Source organism: Aspergillus aculeatinus (assembly GCF_003184765.1).
Source record: "Aspergillus aculeatinus CBS 121060 unplaced genomic scaffold BO66scaffold_29, whole genome shotgun sequence".
Classification (NCBI taxonomy): Eukaryota; Fungi; Ascomycota; class Eurotiomycetes; order Eurotiales; family Aspergillaceae; genus Aspergillus; species Aspergillus aculeatinus.
The window spans coordinates 208,542-225,891 of NW_020291498.1; the positions used below are offsets into that span (position 1 = coordinate 208,542).

The window sequence follows — 17,350 nt, forward strand, 5'->3', positions numbered from 1 at the left end:
TGGTGATCGGTTCGTTTATTGGAGCACGTCTGGGAATAGGGGCTGGGCTCGACTACCAGTGGTCTCTAAGTAGTGCACTCTCTTTCGATTCTCTGCCCAATGACCTGTTTCCCTGCCCTGCACTCGGTGCTACTCGCCAAAGGCGTGCTGGGTTACCGGCCGCTGCCACGGATATTGATTTCCGCCTTCAAGCCCCGCCCTGAGGGGACGACGCATGTCTCTCCAGGCCAAAGATGCAGTGACCCTCCATTGATCAATCCCTCACAACCATTGTTTATTCCTCAAGTGGCTGACAAACGCTCCTCCATGGGTTTCCACGGTCGCATTCTCGATGACCTCCAATTGCCGACGCACACTCTCCTCCATCGTCATCGGGCCCGCGAAATGCGGCGCGTACGCCTGCAGCTTGGCGACCATTCGCCGTCGTCCCTCCGCCTCGCCCTCGGACGGAGCCGTGTCGGGCTTGGACACGGCGCCGGGGCTGATAGCCATGAACAGGATCCCATCCGTCGCGGCGAGCGAGGCATGATACTTGGCCATGAGGAGGTTGGCCGCCGCCTTGGAGATCGCGTAGGGCGTCGCGTTGTCCACCGCGAAGTGTCGGACGAGGTCCGGATCGGCCAGCAGGGACGAGATGGTGATCACTTTCTTGGCTCTCCCCCTTCGAATCAGCGGCAGGAATGCGTTGACGGTGTGCGCCACCCCGACCACGTTCGTGCGGCATGACTGTAAGATGTCGCGCTCCAGGACCTCGGGCGACAGGTCCGCGATCGGTGTGAAGGCGCTGGTCGGGGTCAGGATGGCGGCGTTGTTGATCAGCACATCCAGGCCCCCACCGGTGATGGCGCGGACCTGCTCGGCCGCTGTCTGCAGGGCTTTGGGGTCGGTGATGTCGGCGCTGACGAGGTGGACGTTGGTCAGTCGTTCTGCCAATAAATGGCTATGCGTTGAGGATTTATCGCGAACGAGTCCGATTACGGTGTTTTGCGGGTTGGAGGAGAGGTGCTTCAACCAGGTGTAGCCCAGTCCTCGACTTGCGCCGGTGATGAGATAGGACGGCATGGTGTTTTGCTGGATCGGGATCGATGAACGGTGACCGGTCGCATAAATGACAGAATGCACATGCTTTTATTTCTTCTTTGAATGATTTGATGTCATCTAGCAGTGAGGATTCCTGCAGTAGCGCGCGTGCAGATCGCCAACCCTATTGGTTTTAATTCAGAAAGGCGTCGGGCTATTGTCGTCGGGGATTCGAAGCATCCCGGAGCCCGGTCGTACTCCCAGTCTAGGCCTACTAGCCATGCAGCAACAGGGGTCAATTGCATACTAGGAATCCTAGGAACCGTCAATGCGCACATAAGCAAACACCCGGATCCCGATCAGTTGATGATGACCAGTCTCGCTTGCCTAGTTGGACCAGTTGCACGTTGGCGATCTTCTAGGTGAGAGTACAGTACATAAGTTATTAGGGCTGTCTCACCAACCCAAACTTGTGCCCCTTCCTTGTGCCCCGAACAACTCACTCAAAATGGATGCGACATACACCGACAAGTTCAACGATTTCGAGCTGCCGATGAAGGCAGCGATAACAGGGTTGGTGGCGACCGTGACGACCGTTCTCGTCTACATTGTCTTTCTCTCGTACACCCCTCGTGTCGACCAGAAATCCCCCCAATTCACTCCCAACACCGTGCCACTGGTGGGGTCATGGAGTTTCTTCACGCAGAAATGGTAAGTATGCCTATCTCGCTTCCTCCACATTCATGCTTGTCTAAGCAACGCAACGCACAGGGCATTCTGGCAAGACTGCGTGGCCAAGAGCCCGACCGGGCACTTCAGCTTCTGGCTGGGCAAGTACCACGTAGTGGGGATGTCGGGGGCCGCGGCCCGCAAAGTGTTCCTCGACAACCCTAACTTCGACTTCGTGCGCGGCGCGACTCTGGTCGGCCACGGCCCGGACTTCGTGCCTCCGCTGCACGCCATCTTCCACGGCAACTTCCAGAACGGCCGCAGCTACTTCCAGCGCCGCTTGGTGGACCTGCAGAAGTCCGAGCAGCTGGGGAAGCGTCTGCCCGGCGTGACGAGGGACGCCCGCGGGGCATTTGAGGCGCTGCGCCAGCACGGCTCCGGCGTCATGAACCCGACGGACGCCTGCTATCGCCTGGTGGTGCAGCAGGCCTGTCGCGTGGTGTGCAGCGACGAGATCGCGGACAATCCGGCGGTGCTCGCCAGGACCCAGAGCGTGCTCTCGCTGCTGATGCACACGAGCAGCATCCACGCCGTGGCGCTGCCCTACCTACCCTCGCTAGCCAAGTTGAAGCGCCGCTGGGGCCGCTACAGCCTGAGCCGGATCGTGAGGCCTATCGTGCAGCGCCGGCTGCACAAGAAGAAGGACGACCCGCGCCACGACGACGTGGTGCAGTACATGCTCGACCGCGGCGACCCGCCGGAGTGGATGGTCGCCTTCTTCATCTCGACGCTGTTCATCGCCTCTGCCAACGCCGGCTACCTCAGCGGCGCGATGCTGAACATCCTCGCCCACCACCCGGACTGGCAGGCGCGCGTCTACCGCGAGATCAAGACCGTCGCCGCGGCGCACGCCCCGAACGACCGCCGTCACGCGCCCCTCGTCGACCAGCTCGACGCCATCTCGCTCGACGCGTGGGAGTCCTTCTTCCCCTCCATCGACCTCTGCTTCAAGGAGGCCATCCGCATGTGGGTCGCCTTCCCCATGATCCGCCTCAACATGGCGCCCCACGCCGTGCCCATCCCCGGCTCCGCCGAGGTCGTCCCCGCCGGCACCTTCGCCGCGTACAACTCCACCGAAGTCCACTTCAACCCCGAGCTATACCCGGATCCGTACCGATACGACCCCGAGCGCTTCCGCGAGGGCCGTGAGGAGTTCAAGCGGGAGGCCTACGGCTGTAAGTTGCTTCCTCGGCTTTCTTTTGCAAGCCACGCACGCTGACGAAGGTCTAGTCGTCGGATGGGGCCAAGGGCGCCACCCCTGCTTGGGCATGCGGTGGGCCAAGATCCAGCTGAACATTATCCTGGCTTACGCCCTGGCGATGTACGAGTGGAGCGGGTGTGACGAGAAGGGCCAGCCCAGCACCCACTTCGACCGCAAGACGGACCTCAACGCGCCGGGGCCGAGTCTGCCCGTGGGCCTGTTCTGCAAATACGTGCCCCGGGAGGAGGTGTGAGAATGTGCAGTGTGCGGCAGGTGTGCAACCAAGAGATATGTATTTAGGGGGTTAGCGACGCGGGTGGAGAGAATATGTTGGATGTGAACATGCATTACACAAGATAATGGATAGAACATATAATCCAGAACGAGTTGCAAAACAGCCGTGTAGATGTACGACCCAAAGCTATCTACAGCACTAGCCCAATGGTCAAAAAGCTACTGTCCCGCTCCACCCGGTCCCTGAGAGCAATCAACTCATCTACATCCCAATGCGCCCACAGATACCGGCCGTTCAAGAACCCACTCTCAGGGCCCGCCAGCCACCTCGCGAAATGCGCCGGCAGGTTGATATCCTCCCACCCCGTGGAGTCCGGGGCGTAATGTTCCGCGACAGACGGGGTATAGAACGCGCCCGGGTGGAAGGAGAAGACGCGGAGCGCGGGGCTGGCGCGCTCGGCCGCGAAATGCTGCATGAGCTGCGTGGCGGCCGCCTTGCTGGGGCCGTAGCCGGCGCGGAACGGGCTGCGGGTCTGCGCCGCGGCGGACGAGACGTGGATGACGGTCTTCGTGGCCGTGGAGTCGGTGGTGGTGGTGGTGGTGGTGGCCAGGTACGCCTGGACGAGGTGGAAGGGGGCGAGCACGTTGACGTCGAAGGCGGCCTGCATCTCGGCGGCCGTGATCGCGGTGGCGGGCACCTGGCGGTGGACGACGGCAGCGCACAGCACCAGCACGTCGACCGGCCCCAGCTCGGCGAGGATGGCGGCCATGCGCGCGTGGTCGGTGATCGAGGCCGCGTACGTGACGATCTGCACCGCCGGGTGTGCGGCCTCCAGCGCCGCCTTCGCCGCGGCTTGCGGCCCCGGCGACCGTGAGATGATGGCGATGCGCGCCACCTCCGCCTCCGCGAACGCCTGGCAGATGCTGTAGCCTACGCCGGTGGAGCCGCCCGTGACCAGGATGGTCTTGCCGGTGCCGGTGAAGTTGTGGTGCTTGGAGATGCGGTCGTAGGTTCGCGAGTGGTAGGTCTGGGTGGGACGCGGGAAGGCCTCGAATTTCGACATGGTTCTTCTTCTGGATGTGGTTGCTGGGGTCAATGGCGTGTCGCTTGCAGGAGCTGTGCGACTGTCTTGCACCGTCTGGCAGCGCCGTATGTGTATCGCTCTGGTCTTGAGGTTCAGGCTGACGGTGCTCGGGCTAAGCCTGCCTGGTAGGTGGGACGAAGAAGTCTATGTCCCGATCGACATGCTGCCAACTCCGGGGTTTCGGAAGTTTGTCACGGGTCAACGAGGAGGGGAGGTCTGCTGTGGCGCAATGGTGTTGGGCGTTGACGGCCTTGCTGTACTTAAGCAGAAGTGCAGTGCAGATATGAAAACTTGAATTGTTCATCACAGTAATATCAGGCTCTCGTATGCATGAGATTGTTGGGCGAGCAATGTAGATAGTAGGGCTGCATCATCACTCTCTGCTTCTGCTGCGCTTATCGTAGGGTTCGCGTCCGAGGCTGTCCGACCAGACATGATGCTTCGCAGACACGTCTTATACCCCTCAAACTCCGCTGACACACACAAGGGTTTGGGTGACCCGGCTACGTTCGGAAGGAGGCTTTGGTGTGCAAGTATGGCAGTCACGAGTCATTACCTCTATGCAGCAAGACGCTTGTCGCGAACGGATACATCGATATGAAGCTCGGTTAGGGTTGAGTTACTGAGTATAGATATGACTTGCTCGCTAAGATCGTTGCATTCTCAGAAATCCATGTCTATAGTCTATGTTTGGAACTATTCCCACTCGGTTTATCATCTTCCATCCAGTATGATATTAAAATCACGTCCTTGCGACCCATCGGGGCATAAAATACCCACACCTATTTTCCGTGACTCGCCGGGATGTTGTGTATTCCCGCACGATATCAATGTCCCGAGTTCGCGAATCCACAACCCGTTCCGAGAACCGGGTTTGAGCGAGTCAGGGTGAAAAGGTCGATTACGCGGGAGATCCGAGAATGAAAAGATCAGTCTCCGATAAAAGTCCTGATACGATGCATGAGCCTTTGATATATGATTTGCACTCTCCTTACCCACGGCATCATCCGTTAGCAAGCACCCTGTGCGGCACACTGCGAGAATGGTGTCAAACGAGTATCTCACCCATGGGGACAAGGATGAGTTCGACCCCGCAAAATGGTCTTCCACCCCAGGCGAGCTGCCTCCACGATCCCCCGCCACGCACCTCAACGTGTTGATTGTCGGGGCTGGGCCCGCGGGACTGATCACGGCGCTTGAATGCTGGAGGAAGGGACACAATGTGGTCGGGATCTTGGAGCGAAGCCAAGGACCTGTCTATACTGGTATGTCTTCACGTCATCGTCCACAAGACACGGTGCGGTCCATCGCAGAGTCAACGTGCTGACCCGCGCGATCTCCAGGAGACATCATCGTCATTGGTCCCTCCGCCATCTGCACGCTGCGCCACTGGCCCGAAATCTGCCGCGAGCTCGACCAAGACCGCTCGGACAGCGTGATGTATTACCGCCGGCACAACGGCGAGCTGATCCTGGGCCCCACCACGCTGGGCTACAACAGCCCGGAGCACCTCGCCCAGCGCCAGGGCCTGCCCTACGTGGCCCCCCACCAAATCCGCCGCCAGTTCTACCGCATGCTGCTCCGCCAGGTCGCGCGCATCGGCCTGCAAGTCGACTACGGCCAGCGAGTGGAACGGTACTTCGAAGACGAGGCCGCCGGGGTCGGGGGCGTGGTCACAGCGGACGGCCGCGTGCGGGTGGCGCACCTGGTCGTCGCCGCGGATGCCTTCAAGACGCGCTCCGATCTTCTGATCGCCGGCGAGCACGCGCCCACGCGCTCCAGTGGCATGTCGGTGTACCGCGCGGCGCTGCCCACGGCGCTGGCCCTGCGGGATCCCGCCTTCCAGGCCCGCTGGGGCGAGGTGGTGGCGCGCGGGGAATCCCACCACGAGTTCTGGATCGGGCCCGGCATGCACCTAGGGCTGTTCATCTCGCCGGACTTTGTGGCCTACGGGCTGACCCCGCGCGACAAGTTCCTGCAGCCCGGCGGAAACGAGCCTATCGAGTCCTGGGATCCCGACGTCGACCCGCAGGAGGTGCTGGACGTCCTGCACCGCATCCCGGAGTGGGATCCGGCCATCGAGGGCCTGATCCGCCACACGCCCCCGCGGGCCACGGTGCACTGGCCGCTCCTGTGGCGGAATCTCCGGCGCGAGTGGACGTCCAAGGCCGGGCGCGTGGTGCAGGTCGGCGACGCCGCGCATACCACCGTGCCCGCGTCGATCAGCGGGGGCACCCTGGCCATCGAGGACGCCGTCACGCTGGCGGCGTGCTTGCAGCTCGCGTGCGCCGGGGGTGCGCCGGGCGGTGCGCCGCTGGGCGCGCGCATCTACAACCTCCTGCGTTACCAGCGGGTGAGCTGCGTGCAGAAGATGTCGTTTGTCAACTCCGAGAACCTGGGGGCCGCCGATATGAATGAGGTTCTGAAGAAAGACCCCGAGAAGGTCAAGGTCCGGTTCCCCAAGTGGCTGTTCCAGCATGATCCCGAGGCGTATGTCTACGAGAAGTACGGCCAGGCGTACGCGCATCTGGTGCTCGGGGCGGACTTTCAGAACACGAACTTCCCCCCCGGCCATGAGTTCAAGATGTGGACGATTGAAGAGATCCATGCGGATATCCTGGCGGGGAAGAAGGTGGCGGACCTTTTGGATGGCGATTGGGATTAGCCGGGCACCGCGCCGAGGTGGCAGTGTCTCCTGGTGCTGTTGCGCCGTAACAAGACACTTAATTCAATGGTTATCTTATTACTCCCCACGCATCGTCAGGTTGAAGAAAGTCAGATGTTATACCTACCACAGGCCTTCGTCTCTTTGTATCCGGATCTCTCAACTGATCCGATGAGGGATCGAAGCAGCTTTGCCTTCACACTTGAAACCAAATAGAAATGATTCTCCCATTCATCTACGATACAAGCCTCTTAGGATACAGTTCTCGAAGCCTAGATTATCATCACAACAGTCACTACATACAAATAGCTTGTGACTTAGAAAGATACATAATAGTACTGATTACGCATCCAAACACTATGATTGCTCCTGAAACAGGTGCACTAGGCATAGAAATCAGTCCATAGATTTGGATTCGGTGTCTAAATATGTAGATCTAATTCAGTATCATCTGACTTATAAAAATCAATGGAGGGCTGGGGGGGCATCGGAGATTAGAAAGTGCGAGGCTTGGCATGTGGCGGGGGTTCCTCGGCTCTTATAAAACCCGACGGTCTCCCTCTCTCTCCTCTCCCTATGCTTATGCTTACTTACCGGCCCTTCCATTCTTTCCTTCTTCACCCAACTCAACATCCTCGGGCTTCGGGCAATCGGGTATAGGAACAATTCTCGCTTTCTGTCATGGACACGCCGATCTCTGTATCCGTTCAGACAGCCACCGCCGTCAAGCCCCAGCAGCCTCGGCGCGTGCTGGCGTGCGTGCTCTGTCAGCAACGCAAGATCAAATGTGACCGCACATTCCCCTGCACCAACTGTGCCCGAGCCAACGTGCAATGCGAGCAAGCCGTTCGTCAGCGACGGCGCAGGTTTCCGGAGAAAGAGTTGTTGGCCCGCCTGCGACTCTATGAGGGTCTACTCCGACAGCACAACATCAAGTTCGATCCCCTCCACACCCCAACCGCTGACCATCGGTCTCCCAGTGACGATGGCCGCGACGACCTGCCAGAGGGGGGCGAATTAGAGGGCACTCTGGGTGAGAGAGAGAAGCCCACCGTCAAGACCAAGTCACTGTATGAACTCCTGTCCTGCATTTACTTAATTGGCAGGGGATGACTAAATGTCTGCGAGAAACCTCTGGCATGCGATGAGCCAAAAGGTAAGAGACATGTCTACGTCGACAAGGCTTGGAACTCACTGACCAACGCAACAGCCTGTAAGCCCTGGAGACGACGATGGCAACGAGGGTGAGGACGACGAGAATGACACCGGTTTCCTGCACGATACGGACGATGTGCGGCCCGCCGTTATCCAGAAGGCGTGGAATCACACCTTTCAAGGCCAAAGCAACGACCACCTCCTCTTTGGTGCGCCGGTAGGCACCGTCGATCTTTCCGCTTCGCATCCAAGCCAAGTGCATATCTTCCGGCTGTGGCAGGTCTACCTAGACCAAGTGAATCCGCTGCTCAAAGTCACTCACACTCCCACCCTGCAGACACGGATCATTGATGCTGCCAGTGATATCGCCAACATCAGCCCCACCTTAGAAGCCCTGATGTTCAGCATCTACTGCGTCTCCCTTACGAGTCTCTCGGGCGAACAATGCAGTGTACTGTTTGGAACCGCGAAAAAGGAACTTTTGACTGGCTATCAGTTTGCGTGCCAGCAGGCGCTACGCAATTGCGGGATTCTACGCTCCAGCGACCGCGAGTGTCTGACCGCCCTGTATCTGTATCTAGTAAGTCTGGCTGGCTGGGGCCGTGTGAATGTACTGGACTAAAGTCGTACAGGTTTCCATTCGCCCTGACACCGATCCCGCATCCCTGTCTTCGCTGCTGAGCGTCGCGATCCGAATCGCCCAGCGCATCGGCATCCATAACGAGTCGATGTACGGCAAATGCTCCGCGCTGGAGGCGGAGATGCGCCGTCGGCTGTGGTGGTCGCTCATCATCTTCGACAACCGCGTCTGCGAGATGTCCGACTATAAGACGGCATCGCTGGCGCCGACCTGGGACTGCAAGGTGCCGCTCAACGTGAACGACTTCGAGCTGCAGCCGGAGATGAGAACGCCCCCCGCCCCCAACAACCGACCCACGGAGATGCTGTTCGCCGCGGTTCGCAGCGATCTCGCCGACTTCGTGCGCCACAGCGCCTTCCACCTCAACTTCACCAACCCCTCCCTCAACACGATCGCCCCGCGTCCCACCGACGAAGCCGAGCGACTGGTCTCGCTGGAAAAAACCATGGAGGAAAAATACCTGGCTTTCTGCAATCCCGAGAACGCCCTGCACTTCATGACCCTTTGGACGATGCGGGGGTCCCTGGCCAAGAGCCGGCTCCTGCAGCACTACTCCCAATGCTCCAGCACCCCCGAGCCACCGACCGACGCCCAGCGCAACACGGGCCTCGCGCACGCGCTGCGCATGCTCGAATGCGACACGAAGCTCATGACCTCGCCGCTCACGCAGCCCTATCGGTGGCTGGTGCACTTTCACTTCCCGTTCCCGGCGTACATCCACCTGCTGCAGGATCTGAAGAAGCGGCCCGTCGAGGCCCATGCCGACCGCGCGTGGGCCGTCATGAGCGACAACTACGCGGTGCGGATGATGGAGGCCGGCCAGGACGATCGCCCGTTCTTTATCGTCTTCTCGCGGATTGTCCTGCAGGCGTGGGAGGCGCGGGAGAAGGTGGCTGTGGCAGCCCAGCTCGAGACGCCGCCGCCGGTGCCACCACGGATGGTCGTGGATATCCGGAACAAGGTGATGCAGATGACGACGAGTTTCGGACTGGATGCGGCTGCTGCGGTGCACTCTGATGGGGTCGTGGGGGTCAGTGCCGAGGATCTCGAGATGGACTTGGCGGCGCCAGAGATGGCGTACGGCCCTGGCGGGCACGGCGCGACTGGACTGGAACCGTGGGGCTGCCTGGATATAGCTGGGCCGGCGGCTGGGGACGTAGGTGCGAATCAATTTCTGTTGAATACCATGGAGTGGAATGCGCTGCATGCTCGGGGTAGGTGAGGGGCTCTTTGCCCGGCAGAGGTGTGAGCCACGAGTGTCGATGATTAATCCCGCCTATGACTCGAGATGATAAATGATAATCTACGCATTTCTGGAGGGCCCATGGCGAGGCGATGGTGGTGCTGCCTATCGTAGGATTCGATTGTAATGATCAAGTACGTAAGTACATTCGTTATTCGAATCAATTGGTTCAAGTTCTATTAGCCTAGGGAGTCGTCATGGGAGGGCTCAGCCCGCCTATTGCAGCATGCTATGAAGGTGCTTCATCAAGAAGCCAAGAACTCAGCCGTTGCGCCATTTACACCCGATTCCTCTGGTCAGTCAGGAACCAACGCATGAATTAACGCATGATATACTGCCCGAAATAGCTTCGTGGTTGCTTCTGCGGCATGGAAACTACAAGCCGGGCAACGGGAGGTCGGGCGATATGAGTCGATTCCATCGCCAGCATCACACTCTCTCAGACCAGATGTCCCAGGTCATTACGAGAACAGTATCATCAAACTTACCTCAAGGTTCAACGACAAGACCGGCTATTCTCTGGCTAGCACACATAAGGCACGGAATAAAGACGACAAACGGCATTTCTGACCCGAAAAACATGCAGCGATAAGGAAAAGCGAGATGTCCGCACTACTACTAGACATGTTACCTGCATGGAATTGACATTGAGGACGCCGAGTGCAACGTGAACGTAAGACAATCTATCTCTTTAGTTGAGAGAATGTACTCATGTTTCTGGATTGGCAAAAACGGGGAGATCTTTTCCTTTGGCAGCTCCTTCTTTGCGGGCAACTCCCCCCCAGCCCAGCATGGCAGGCGAGAATGGCAGGCGGCGCGGCAGCAGCCGGCATAACGTCCCAGATTGCGCCTGCTGGGCGATATAGCAGACCTTAACCAGGGCTGCGCAGCCTCTATTTGGCACACCTCACGCCATGAGCAGCTTGGTCCGCCCTCACAAAGATGCGAGTGTGTTGACCATCAGGTTGAATCATCACCGTCCTGGCCTGCAGAAGGAAGAGTGCAAAGGTAGTGTGTGTGCAAGTCCGATGTCAAGCACATTGCCCATGCTACGCTATTTTTAATGGACTGTTTCCGTAGAAGCACTGAAATGACCTCTCACACTCCGGTTCCTGCTCAGTCATCATATGCCTCACACACCTCATTGCTCTTTTTGGGCAGACGTCATCCATGCCATTCAATCCTCATGAGCATTACCATACTTGTCAGATGAATCCCGTCCCTCTCGTAAGACGCGAGCGTGGCATCGCTTTGTTTGGGGTCACCACCGTCATGCAATGAGGCTCTGGCAGTTCAGCTGTATGCGCCAAGAAGCAATACGAAAGCCACCGGGGGAGCCGAAAAGCTGGGGAAAGGGGCCAAGATCTCCCAAGAACCCATCGTCACCTCGTACTATGTATATCAACAGTCTCAGCACCTCCCACAATGTATCTGAGGTTGACTGACATACCCGAGTTACGAGGATTGGCATCGGCGACGCCGATGATGTGCTGTGAATGGGGTCCAAATATGCCTGACGCGGGCAACGTTTCCGGCTATATAAACAACCTTCTGGTCGCCTGGACACGGAGTTGAAGCATCACTGTTGGCACAACATCTCTGACAACGCCTATCCGCTTTAGCTTTATATCTTCGAAGATCCCCCCAAAGGAAACACCCCACCACGTAAACATGTCTCGCTTCGTGAACAGCCTCACCGTACGCCGTCCTCCCTTCTATTACCCTCACCTCCCCTCCCAGCCCACCCAACTAACCCAAACATCCAGGTCGACTATCGCGACGACCACGATATCCCACCGACCTGCATCCAGATCATCGACGGAAACAACCCCGACATCAACGCCGGGTTCAGTGGCAAGTAAGCGCTCCTTAGCCTCATATTTTCGAACGAACAAAACCATCTCATCCATCCCACCCCACTCCCCACCTCAAAGTATTCACCCGCAACCAGATTTGTCTACATCGTCGTCGGCCACACCTCCAAGCCCGAGTTCGCCCTCACCGACATCCAGGTCCTGGTCCAGGAGGACGAGAACAAGGACTACCACGATCTGGCCAAGGGGGCGGGCGGGGCCTACCGCTACATCCACACCCTGCAGGGCACGGGCGCCCCCATCGTCGACGTCAAGCTGCTGCGGCGGGCGGAGAAGGTCGAGCTGTCTACGGTCCAGGCGCTCGGGTATAGCCATATGACAGGGGACATCAATGAGGGTCGCGGGGGGGATTATTTGCATATCATCTGGAAGACGGCTTGAGCGGTGTTGGGTCCTTTTGTGGTCAGGCATGCCTGAATGAGTGACGTTGGGAATTTTGCCATCTGCTTATGACCTTTGAGTGTATTGAGATGTGAGGTACAATGAGAATGAAGAAGGTTGATGCGGACTTGGCTAGACGTGATCCTAAAGAGACAGCTATTGCACTCCTTGACAGTCCATACCGCCGCGGCGGGGCTGTGATACAATGGCTAGGTAGCCATCGGACGCTCTCAAACGTGCTCAGCTTGGGCGGTTATCAGTTCCCCGATAATTTGTGGCCGGCGACAGAAGAGGGAACATGTCCATCTTTATTCGGGCCAGCGTTGACTATGAGGGCATCAATGATGTTTCTGCCATGCATTAGATGGCACTCCTTGAGTTGAGATGTATCATGACGTCGCTAGTTGGTGAAAAGTAGGAAGAGACAGGGGACGAGGAAGTAGTCGGAAGCTAGAAGAAGGAGGCCAGCAGCATGGCCTTGGCTCTAGATGACGATAGCGCCCGAGTCTTCAGCCCTGATTGCTAGATCTGACTATTCGTGTCGAATTTCCGGTTTACATTAGCGTTCCAGCAAATCCACATATATTTATATGCTCCCTCGACCCCCGCGGCTACAAAGATTCTGTCCTTCACCAGCCGATTCCTTGACGACCACATATATTGGACCTTCAAACACCTCTCCCGTACTTCATCGCAATGTTCCACTGGCTGACGACCTTATGCCTAGCGACTGTCCTTTATCTCACCGGCATCGTTGTCTACAGGCTCTATCTTCACCCCCTTGCCCAGTTTCCCGGCCCATGGCCGGCCAAAGTGTCTGGCCTCCACGCGCTCTACTACGCCTGGCGGGGCGACCGACACTTGATGCAGGCTCGGAGTCATGCACGGTATTGGGATTATGTGCGCCTCGGGCCCAACTACCTGTCTGTCGCCAGCGACCTCGGACTGCAGGAAATCTACGGGACTAGAGCAAACGTGCAGAAGTCGTCGTTCTACCACGCCTTTGTAGCCCAGAAGGGCGCCTGGAGCACATTTACGAGCATTGACAAGTCACTGCATGCACGGAAGAGGTGCGTCTAACCGCGGCGAGCAGGTAGCTACAGCTGGGATGGGGCGCTAATTCCTCGTCGTAGACGTGTGCTTGCCCCCGCCATGACGGAGAGGGCATTGAAGTCGATGGGGCGGCGTATCAACCAATGCATCGACATCTTCGTCACACAGCTAGCGCGCAACGCCGATGCAGAGAGCGGATGGACGCCTGCGGTCAACATGTCGGAGCTGGCGGATCATGTGGCCTTCGACATCCTCGGCGACCTGGTCTTTGGGGAGGGCTCCTTTCAGATGCTCACTAGCTGTGCCAATCGGTACATTATGGACTTGATTGTGGCGACTTCCTACTGGGCCCTGCTGGTGGTTACCCCCCCTCTTGTGCCCCTCCTCAATTGCTACCCTTCCGTTCGAGGCACTGTGCAGGGAAAGACTCAGACTGATACGCTTATCAGGTCGGCACCTTCCCCCTACTCCGTGCGTTACCAATCATTCCGCTCTGGTCCCCAGAGCTCTCGCGCAAACGACGAGCATATCTTTTGTTCTGCCAAGAGAAGGCGTGTCAGCGGATGGCGAAGGTCGGGGTCCCCGGTCCCTCACCCGAGGAGCACAGCGACCTGCTTCTTCATCTGCTCAGTGGAAGACGACATAGCGATACCCACAGCCACCGGTTCCCCGACGACCAAGAACCAGAACCAAGTGCATCATCCCCACCGTCCACGGCGGAAATCTGGGCGGAATGTCGAACTCTGATCGTCGCCGGCGCCGACACCGTCGCCACGGCGCTGGCCGCTCTCACCCACTACCTCGTACACAATGAGGGTGCCTACCACCGACTTGAAGAGGAGATCCTGACGGCCTGTCCCCGCCTCCGCGGTGAGGATGATGGTGATGATGATAATAATGATGATGCCGGCCACTGGCCAGAGGTCCGCTTCCCGGGCCCCAGACCGGCCCAATGCCCGTACCTGGATGCATGCATTGACGAAGCCCTGCGCCTCAGTCCGCCCATCCCCGGGCCCCTGCCGCGCGAGGTGCTGCGAGGTGGGATGGCGCTGGGCCGCGGCCGGTTTGTGGTGCCGGCGGGGACGGTGGTGGCGACGGCGGCGTACGCGCTGCATCGCCATCCGCGGTACTTTCCGCAGCCGGAGGTGTTCTGGCCGGAGCGGTGGATGGTGGGGTCGGCGCCGGGGGTGACGCTCGCCACTGTGCGGCGGGCGCGCCAGGCATTCTGTCCATTTGGGGTTGGGGCGCGCGGATGTGTGGGACAGTCGCTGGCGTATGGAGAGCTGAGGACGCTGGTAGTGCGGATGCTTGGACGGTATCGCATCCGCTTGTGTCGGCAGGTGAGGGTCGGGGAAGGTCCGAGTGCTCGGGAGATTGGCATTGGTGTTGCTACTGATGCTGGTGCTAGTGCTGGTGCTGGTGCTGGTGCTGGTGCTGGTGCTACGCTGGCAGATGCACATGCAGATGCAGATGTGACATCGGTCCAAAGGCAGGGCGACGGCGTGAGCAAAGGAGGGGAAGAATACAGAATGCTCGACCGGTGGACGGCCCAGCGGGACGGCCCATTCGTGGAGTTTCAGTCTCGACCGCGGTAGGGGGTGAGATGGAACTTTGGAGGGCTGTAGTTATGATAATCTATGGCTTCATTGCGTGAGGTGCTTATCTTCACGGAACTATAGGGACTATCTGCATGGCGTGCATGCGGGGGTGAATCAATTGAGTCTGCCATCAGTTGCTGTACTGTCACTGATACCGTGGATACGTACATACATACACACATACAAACATACATACATACATCTTTACACACGTCCATACATACAGACACACATACACATATACCAGGTTCCAATACATACACATGTCCATACATACTTCTTTACCCACGAATGCGAGACGTGAGCAGGGACTCCACCCCACCCTCCTGTCTAGTACCCTGCAGGAATGGATTTTTAACACTTTTGGGTCTGACTCCTCTTTCTCTCTGCTGAGCTCCAATTCTGCGGGATGTGGTGATTGACGCAGAGGCTAACTAGTTATCAGCTACCCACGCTTAGGACTCTCTCGGAGTTTCCATTTCACTTGCAATTCAAGGGTATCTTGATTCTCCTCTAATATCCGATGGATTGCATGCTGAATAGACACACAGATCCGGGTGACTTGTCAAGCGGTTTAGACGCTACGGTATCGTGATGGGGTCGCCTTCTCGAACCGTGACTGCGGACTAGGGGAGCGGAGTATGGCTGCCTCCGTCCAAGAACGACCCCGATTGATTATGTCGGGGCAGAAGGCGCATTGACTGGTGAGCATTCAGGCAAGAAGCGACGGAGACGTAATCCCTGGACTGCCTTTATTCCCAATGTCATTTTTCTGGACTGTTATGGTCAAAGCCGTTGGCAATCGCGCCCTAAGATGCCTGCAGAGATCCGAGCGAGTATGAAGACCAGGCAGGCAATCTCCGCTTGAAGAATTTAATTTTGGCGCAGTACAAACAAAAAAAGACTCAAGAAGAATAAACTAGATCCAATGTCATTTATTTCCTTCACCAGTCCGAGCCAAGTTGTATTTGCTACGTCGCCATCCAACCCACTCCCAACATCTTCTCTTGCCCTCTCCCTCGTCGTCTTCCCCTTATGTCCACAAAATCGAGGCTCAGTGATATCGACTGCGCTGTAACATCGCATGGTCCTCAACATGCCCCTCGGGAGTCACCGACTTCTCTGGCACCCCGTCGCGGAACTCCAATGCGCGCGGTGCCAGCCAGCTCTCCACACTGTCCCAGTTGACGCACAGGTGGTTGGCCGCCGTGCGGTTGATGAGCGGCTTATGCTCGTTGTCTGCGCCGAGGAACCAGCCCGAGAGCGCCACGTCGGCGCGGCACCGCACGCCCTGTAGCAGGACGTTGACGCAGTGGTCTGGATCGAGTGGGGATTTTTGCAGTCAGTCTTTCTTGTCTCACCCAGACGTCCCCCCCCCGTTTGTAGGAAATCGGGATGATGACGAGGGGACGGGAAAGAGAATCGGAACTCACCGCGGTCCTTCTCGGTGATGTTCTTCGCAATCCGCACGTCTTCACGGCTGTATTGGCGCTTCAGCCAGTCCTGAGATGGAGAACGTGGTTACCAATGGAGATCCATCGCACGCGAACGAAAAGAGACAACGAGAGACAACCAGAACACAAATGAAAAGGAGAGAGACCGACCATGCAGTGCAGCTCCCCGTACACCCGGAGATAGGCCAGGTAACCTCCGTTCTCCAGTTCGATGGAGTCGTCGCCGTACTCGCCCCATTGAATCATTTCGTCTTTCGTGCCGCGGAAGAAGGATTCTGTCGCGGTTAGATTTTGTAGAGCACTCGGAGGGGGGAGGTTGGGTGGTGAAAGATCGAGTTGGAGACAAGGCGGAGGAGAAGGGGTGGAGGCCGGCATCCTAGCAGGCAGACAGAGGATGCGGGGGACTGCATACTCCTCATGAGATTATCCCAGCTTTCTTCCAGCTCGGGTCGTGGATTGCCGCCATAAGGATTGTACGCGTAGATGTCCATGACACTCGGCTCATAGTAGATGCCCGTCTTCAGCGGCGCTATGTGGCAAGATCTGGCAGTCAGCAGAGCACACGGGGCTGTTGTTTCCCACCAGCCCTATTCTGAAGGGGGGGTGAGTTTACACTCTGGTAGGTCCGGACAGTAGTTCTTCATCGCAGCCGTCCAAGTGCGGCTGTTCACGTAGAAAATGGCATTCCCGATGATCAAGGTGAGGTTCATCAGGGTCAGGAACGGTAAGCGAGAGGGGAACCGACACCATCTTCTCCAGCTGAACCCTTGAGAAGTGTCTCCGGGCGGGAAGCCCAGCCGACTGTAGGCGTAGGACCGGCCTTGAGTTCTGCCCTTGATCATTTTTGAGGTGGATGAGACTTTTCCTCCCTGGACTGGATTCGAGTTGGCACGAGAGGAGGAAAGCAGGAGGGGCGAAAGGGAGCAAGAAAGACCTTGGACTGTATACTGTGTACTGAGTACTGACCAACCGACCAGAAAGATTATTGCTATCGGCATACCAGTCAGACTGCATGCAC

General features: G+C 57.9%; 8 protein-coding genes across 8 annotated transcripts; 5 read left to right on the plus strand and 3 right to left on the minus strand.

The window, feature by feature from the left end:
- Positions 1 to 64: 64 nt before the first annotated feature.
- BO66DRAFT_392507 (NAD(P)-binding protein) lies at positions 65 to 1,130 on the minus strand. The gene has a single exon (XM_025647532.1). It carries the CDS (start codon positions 1,060 to 1,062, stop codon positions 262 to 264), a length of 801 nt encoding a protein of 266 aa, XP_025503105.1. The 5' UTR covers positions 1,063 to 1,130; the 3' UTR covers positions 65 to 261.
- A 347-nt stretch (positions 1,131 to 1,477) lies between these two features.
- Positions 1,478 to 3,265, plus strand: BO66DRAFT_375864 (cytochrome P450). The gene is made up of 3 exons (XM_025645671.1): positions 1,478 to 1,731; positions 1,792 to 2,924; positions 2,980 to 3,265. The coding sequence occupies exons 1-3, from the start codon at positions 1,529 to 1,531 to the stop codon at positions 3,201 to 3,203; spliced, it is 1,560 nt and encodes a 519-aa protein (XP_025503106.1). The 5' UTR covers positions 1,478 to 1,528; the 3' UTR covers positions 3,204 to 3,265.
- Positions 3,266 to 3,375: 110 nt separating this feature from the next.
- Positions 3,376 to 4,248, minus strand: BO66DRAFT_325098 (SDR family NAD(P)-dependent oxidoreductase; the record flags this gene model as incomplete). Its single annotated transcript, XM_025643859.1, has 2 exons — positions 3,376 to 3,427; positions 3,473 to 4,248. The coding sequence occupies 2 exons, from the start codon at positions 4,246 to 4,248 to the stop codon at positions 3,376 to 3,378; spliced, it is 828 nt and encodes a 275-aa protein (XP_025503107.1).
- A 1,026-nt stretch (positions 4,249 to 5,274) lies between these two features.
- BO66DRAFT_375867 (FAD-dependent oxidoreductase) lies at positions 5,275 to 7,310 on the plus strand. The gene is made up of 2 exons (XM_025645672.1): positions 5,275 to 5,534; positions 5,613 to 7,310. The coding sequence occupies exons 1-2, from the start codon at positions 5,312 to 5,314 to the stop codon at positions 6,932 to 6,934; spliced, it is 1,545 nt and encodes a 514-aa protein (XP_025503108.1). The 5' UTR covers positions 5,275 to 5,311; the 3' UTR covers positions 6,935 to 7,310.
- A 230-nt stretch (positions 7,311 to 7,540) lies between these two features.
- On the plus strand, positions 7,541 to 10,046 carry BO66DRAFT_472086 (uncharacterized protein). The gene is made up of 4 exons (XM_025652923.1): positions 7,541 to 8,004; positions 8,063 to 8,090; positions 8,145 to 8,669; positions 8,722 to 10,046. The coding sequence occupies exons 1-4, from the start codon at positions 7,616 to 7,618 to the stop codon at positions 9,949 to 9,951; spliced, it is 2,172 nt and encodes a 723-aa protein (XP_025503109.1). The 5' UTR covers positions 7,541 to 7,615; the 3' UTR covers positions 9,952 to 10,046.
- A 1,577-nt stretch (positions 10,047 to 11,623) lies between these two features.
- BO66DRAFT_375873 (uncharacterized protein) lies at positions 11,624 to 12,227 on the plus strand (the record flags this gene model as incomplete). Its single annotated transcript, XM_025645673.1, has 3 exons — positions 11,624 to 11,670; positions 11,739 to 11,830; positions 11,924 to 12,227. The coding sequence occupies exons 1-3, from the start codon at positions 11,644 to 11,646 to the stop codon at positions 12,225 to 12,227; spliced, it is 423 nt and encodes a 140-aa protein (XP_025503110.1). The 5' UTR covers positions 11,624 to 11,643.
- Positions 12,228 to 12,776: 549 nt separating this feature from the next.
- On the plus strand, positions 12,777 to 14,875 carry BO66DRAFT_453356 (cytochrome P450; the record flags this gene model as incomplete). The annotated part of the gene is made up of 4 exons (XM_025651989.1): positions 12,777 to 13,297; positions 13,361 to 13,776; positions 13,968 to 14,150; positions 14,202 to 14,875. The coding sequence occupies exons 1-4, from the start codon at positions 12,924 to 12,926 to the stop codon at positions 14,873 to 14,875; spliced, it is 1,647 nt and encodes a 548-aa protein (XP_025503111.1). The 5' UTR covers positions 12,777 to 12,923.
- Positions 14,876 to 15,932: 1,057 nt separating this feature from the next.
- BO66DRAFT_402270 (uncharacterized protein) lies at positions 15,933 to 17,174 on the minus strand (the record flags this gene model as incomplete). The annotated part of the gene is made up of 5 exons (XM_025648811.1): positions 15,933 to 16,195; positions 16,312 to 16,381; positions 16,483 to 16,607; positions 16,745 to 16,861; positions 16,946 to 17,174. 5 exons carry the CDS (start codon positions 17,172 to 17,174, stop codon positions 15,933 to 15,935), a joined length of 804 nt encoding a protein of 267 aa, XP_025503112.1.
- Positions 17,175 to 17,350: the final 176 nt, after the last annotated feature.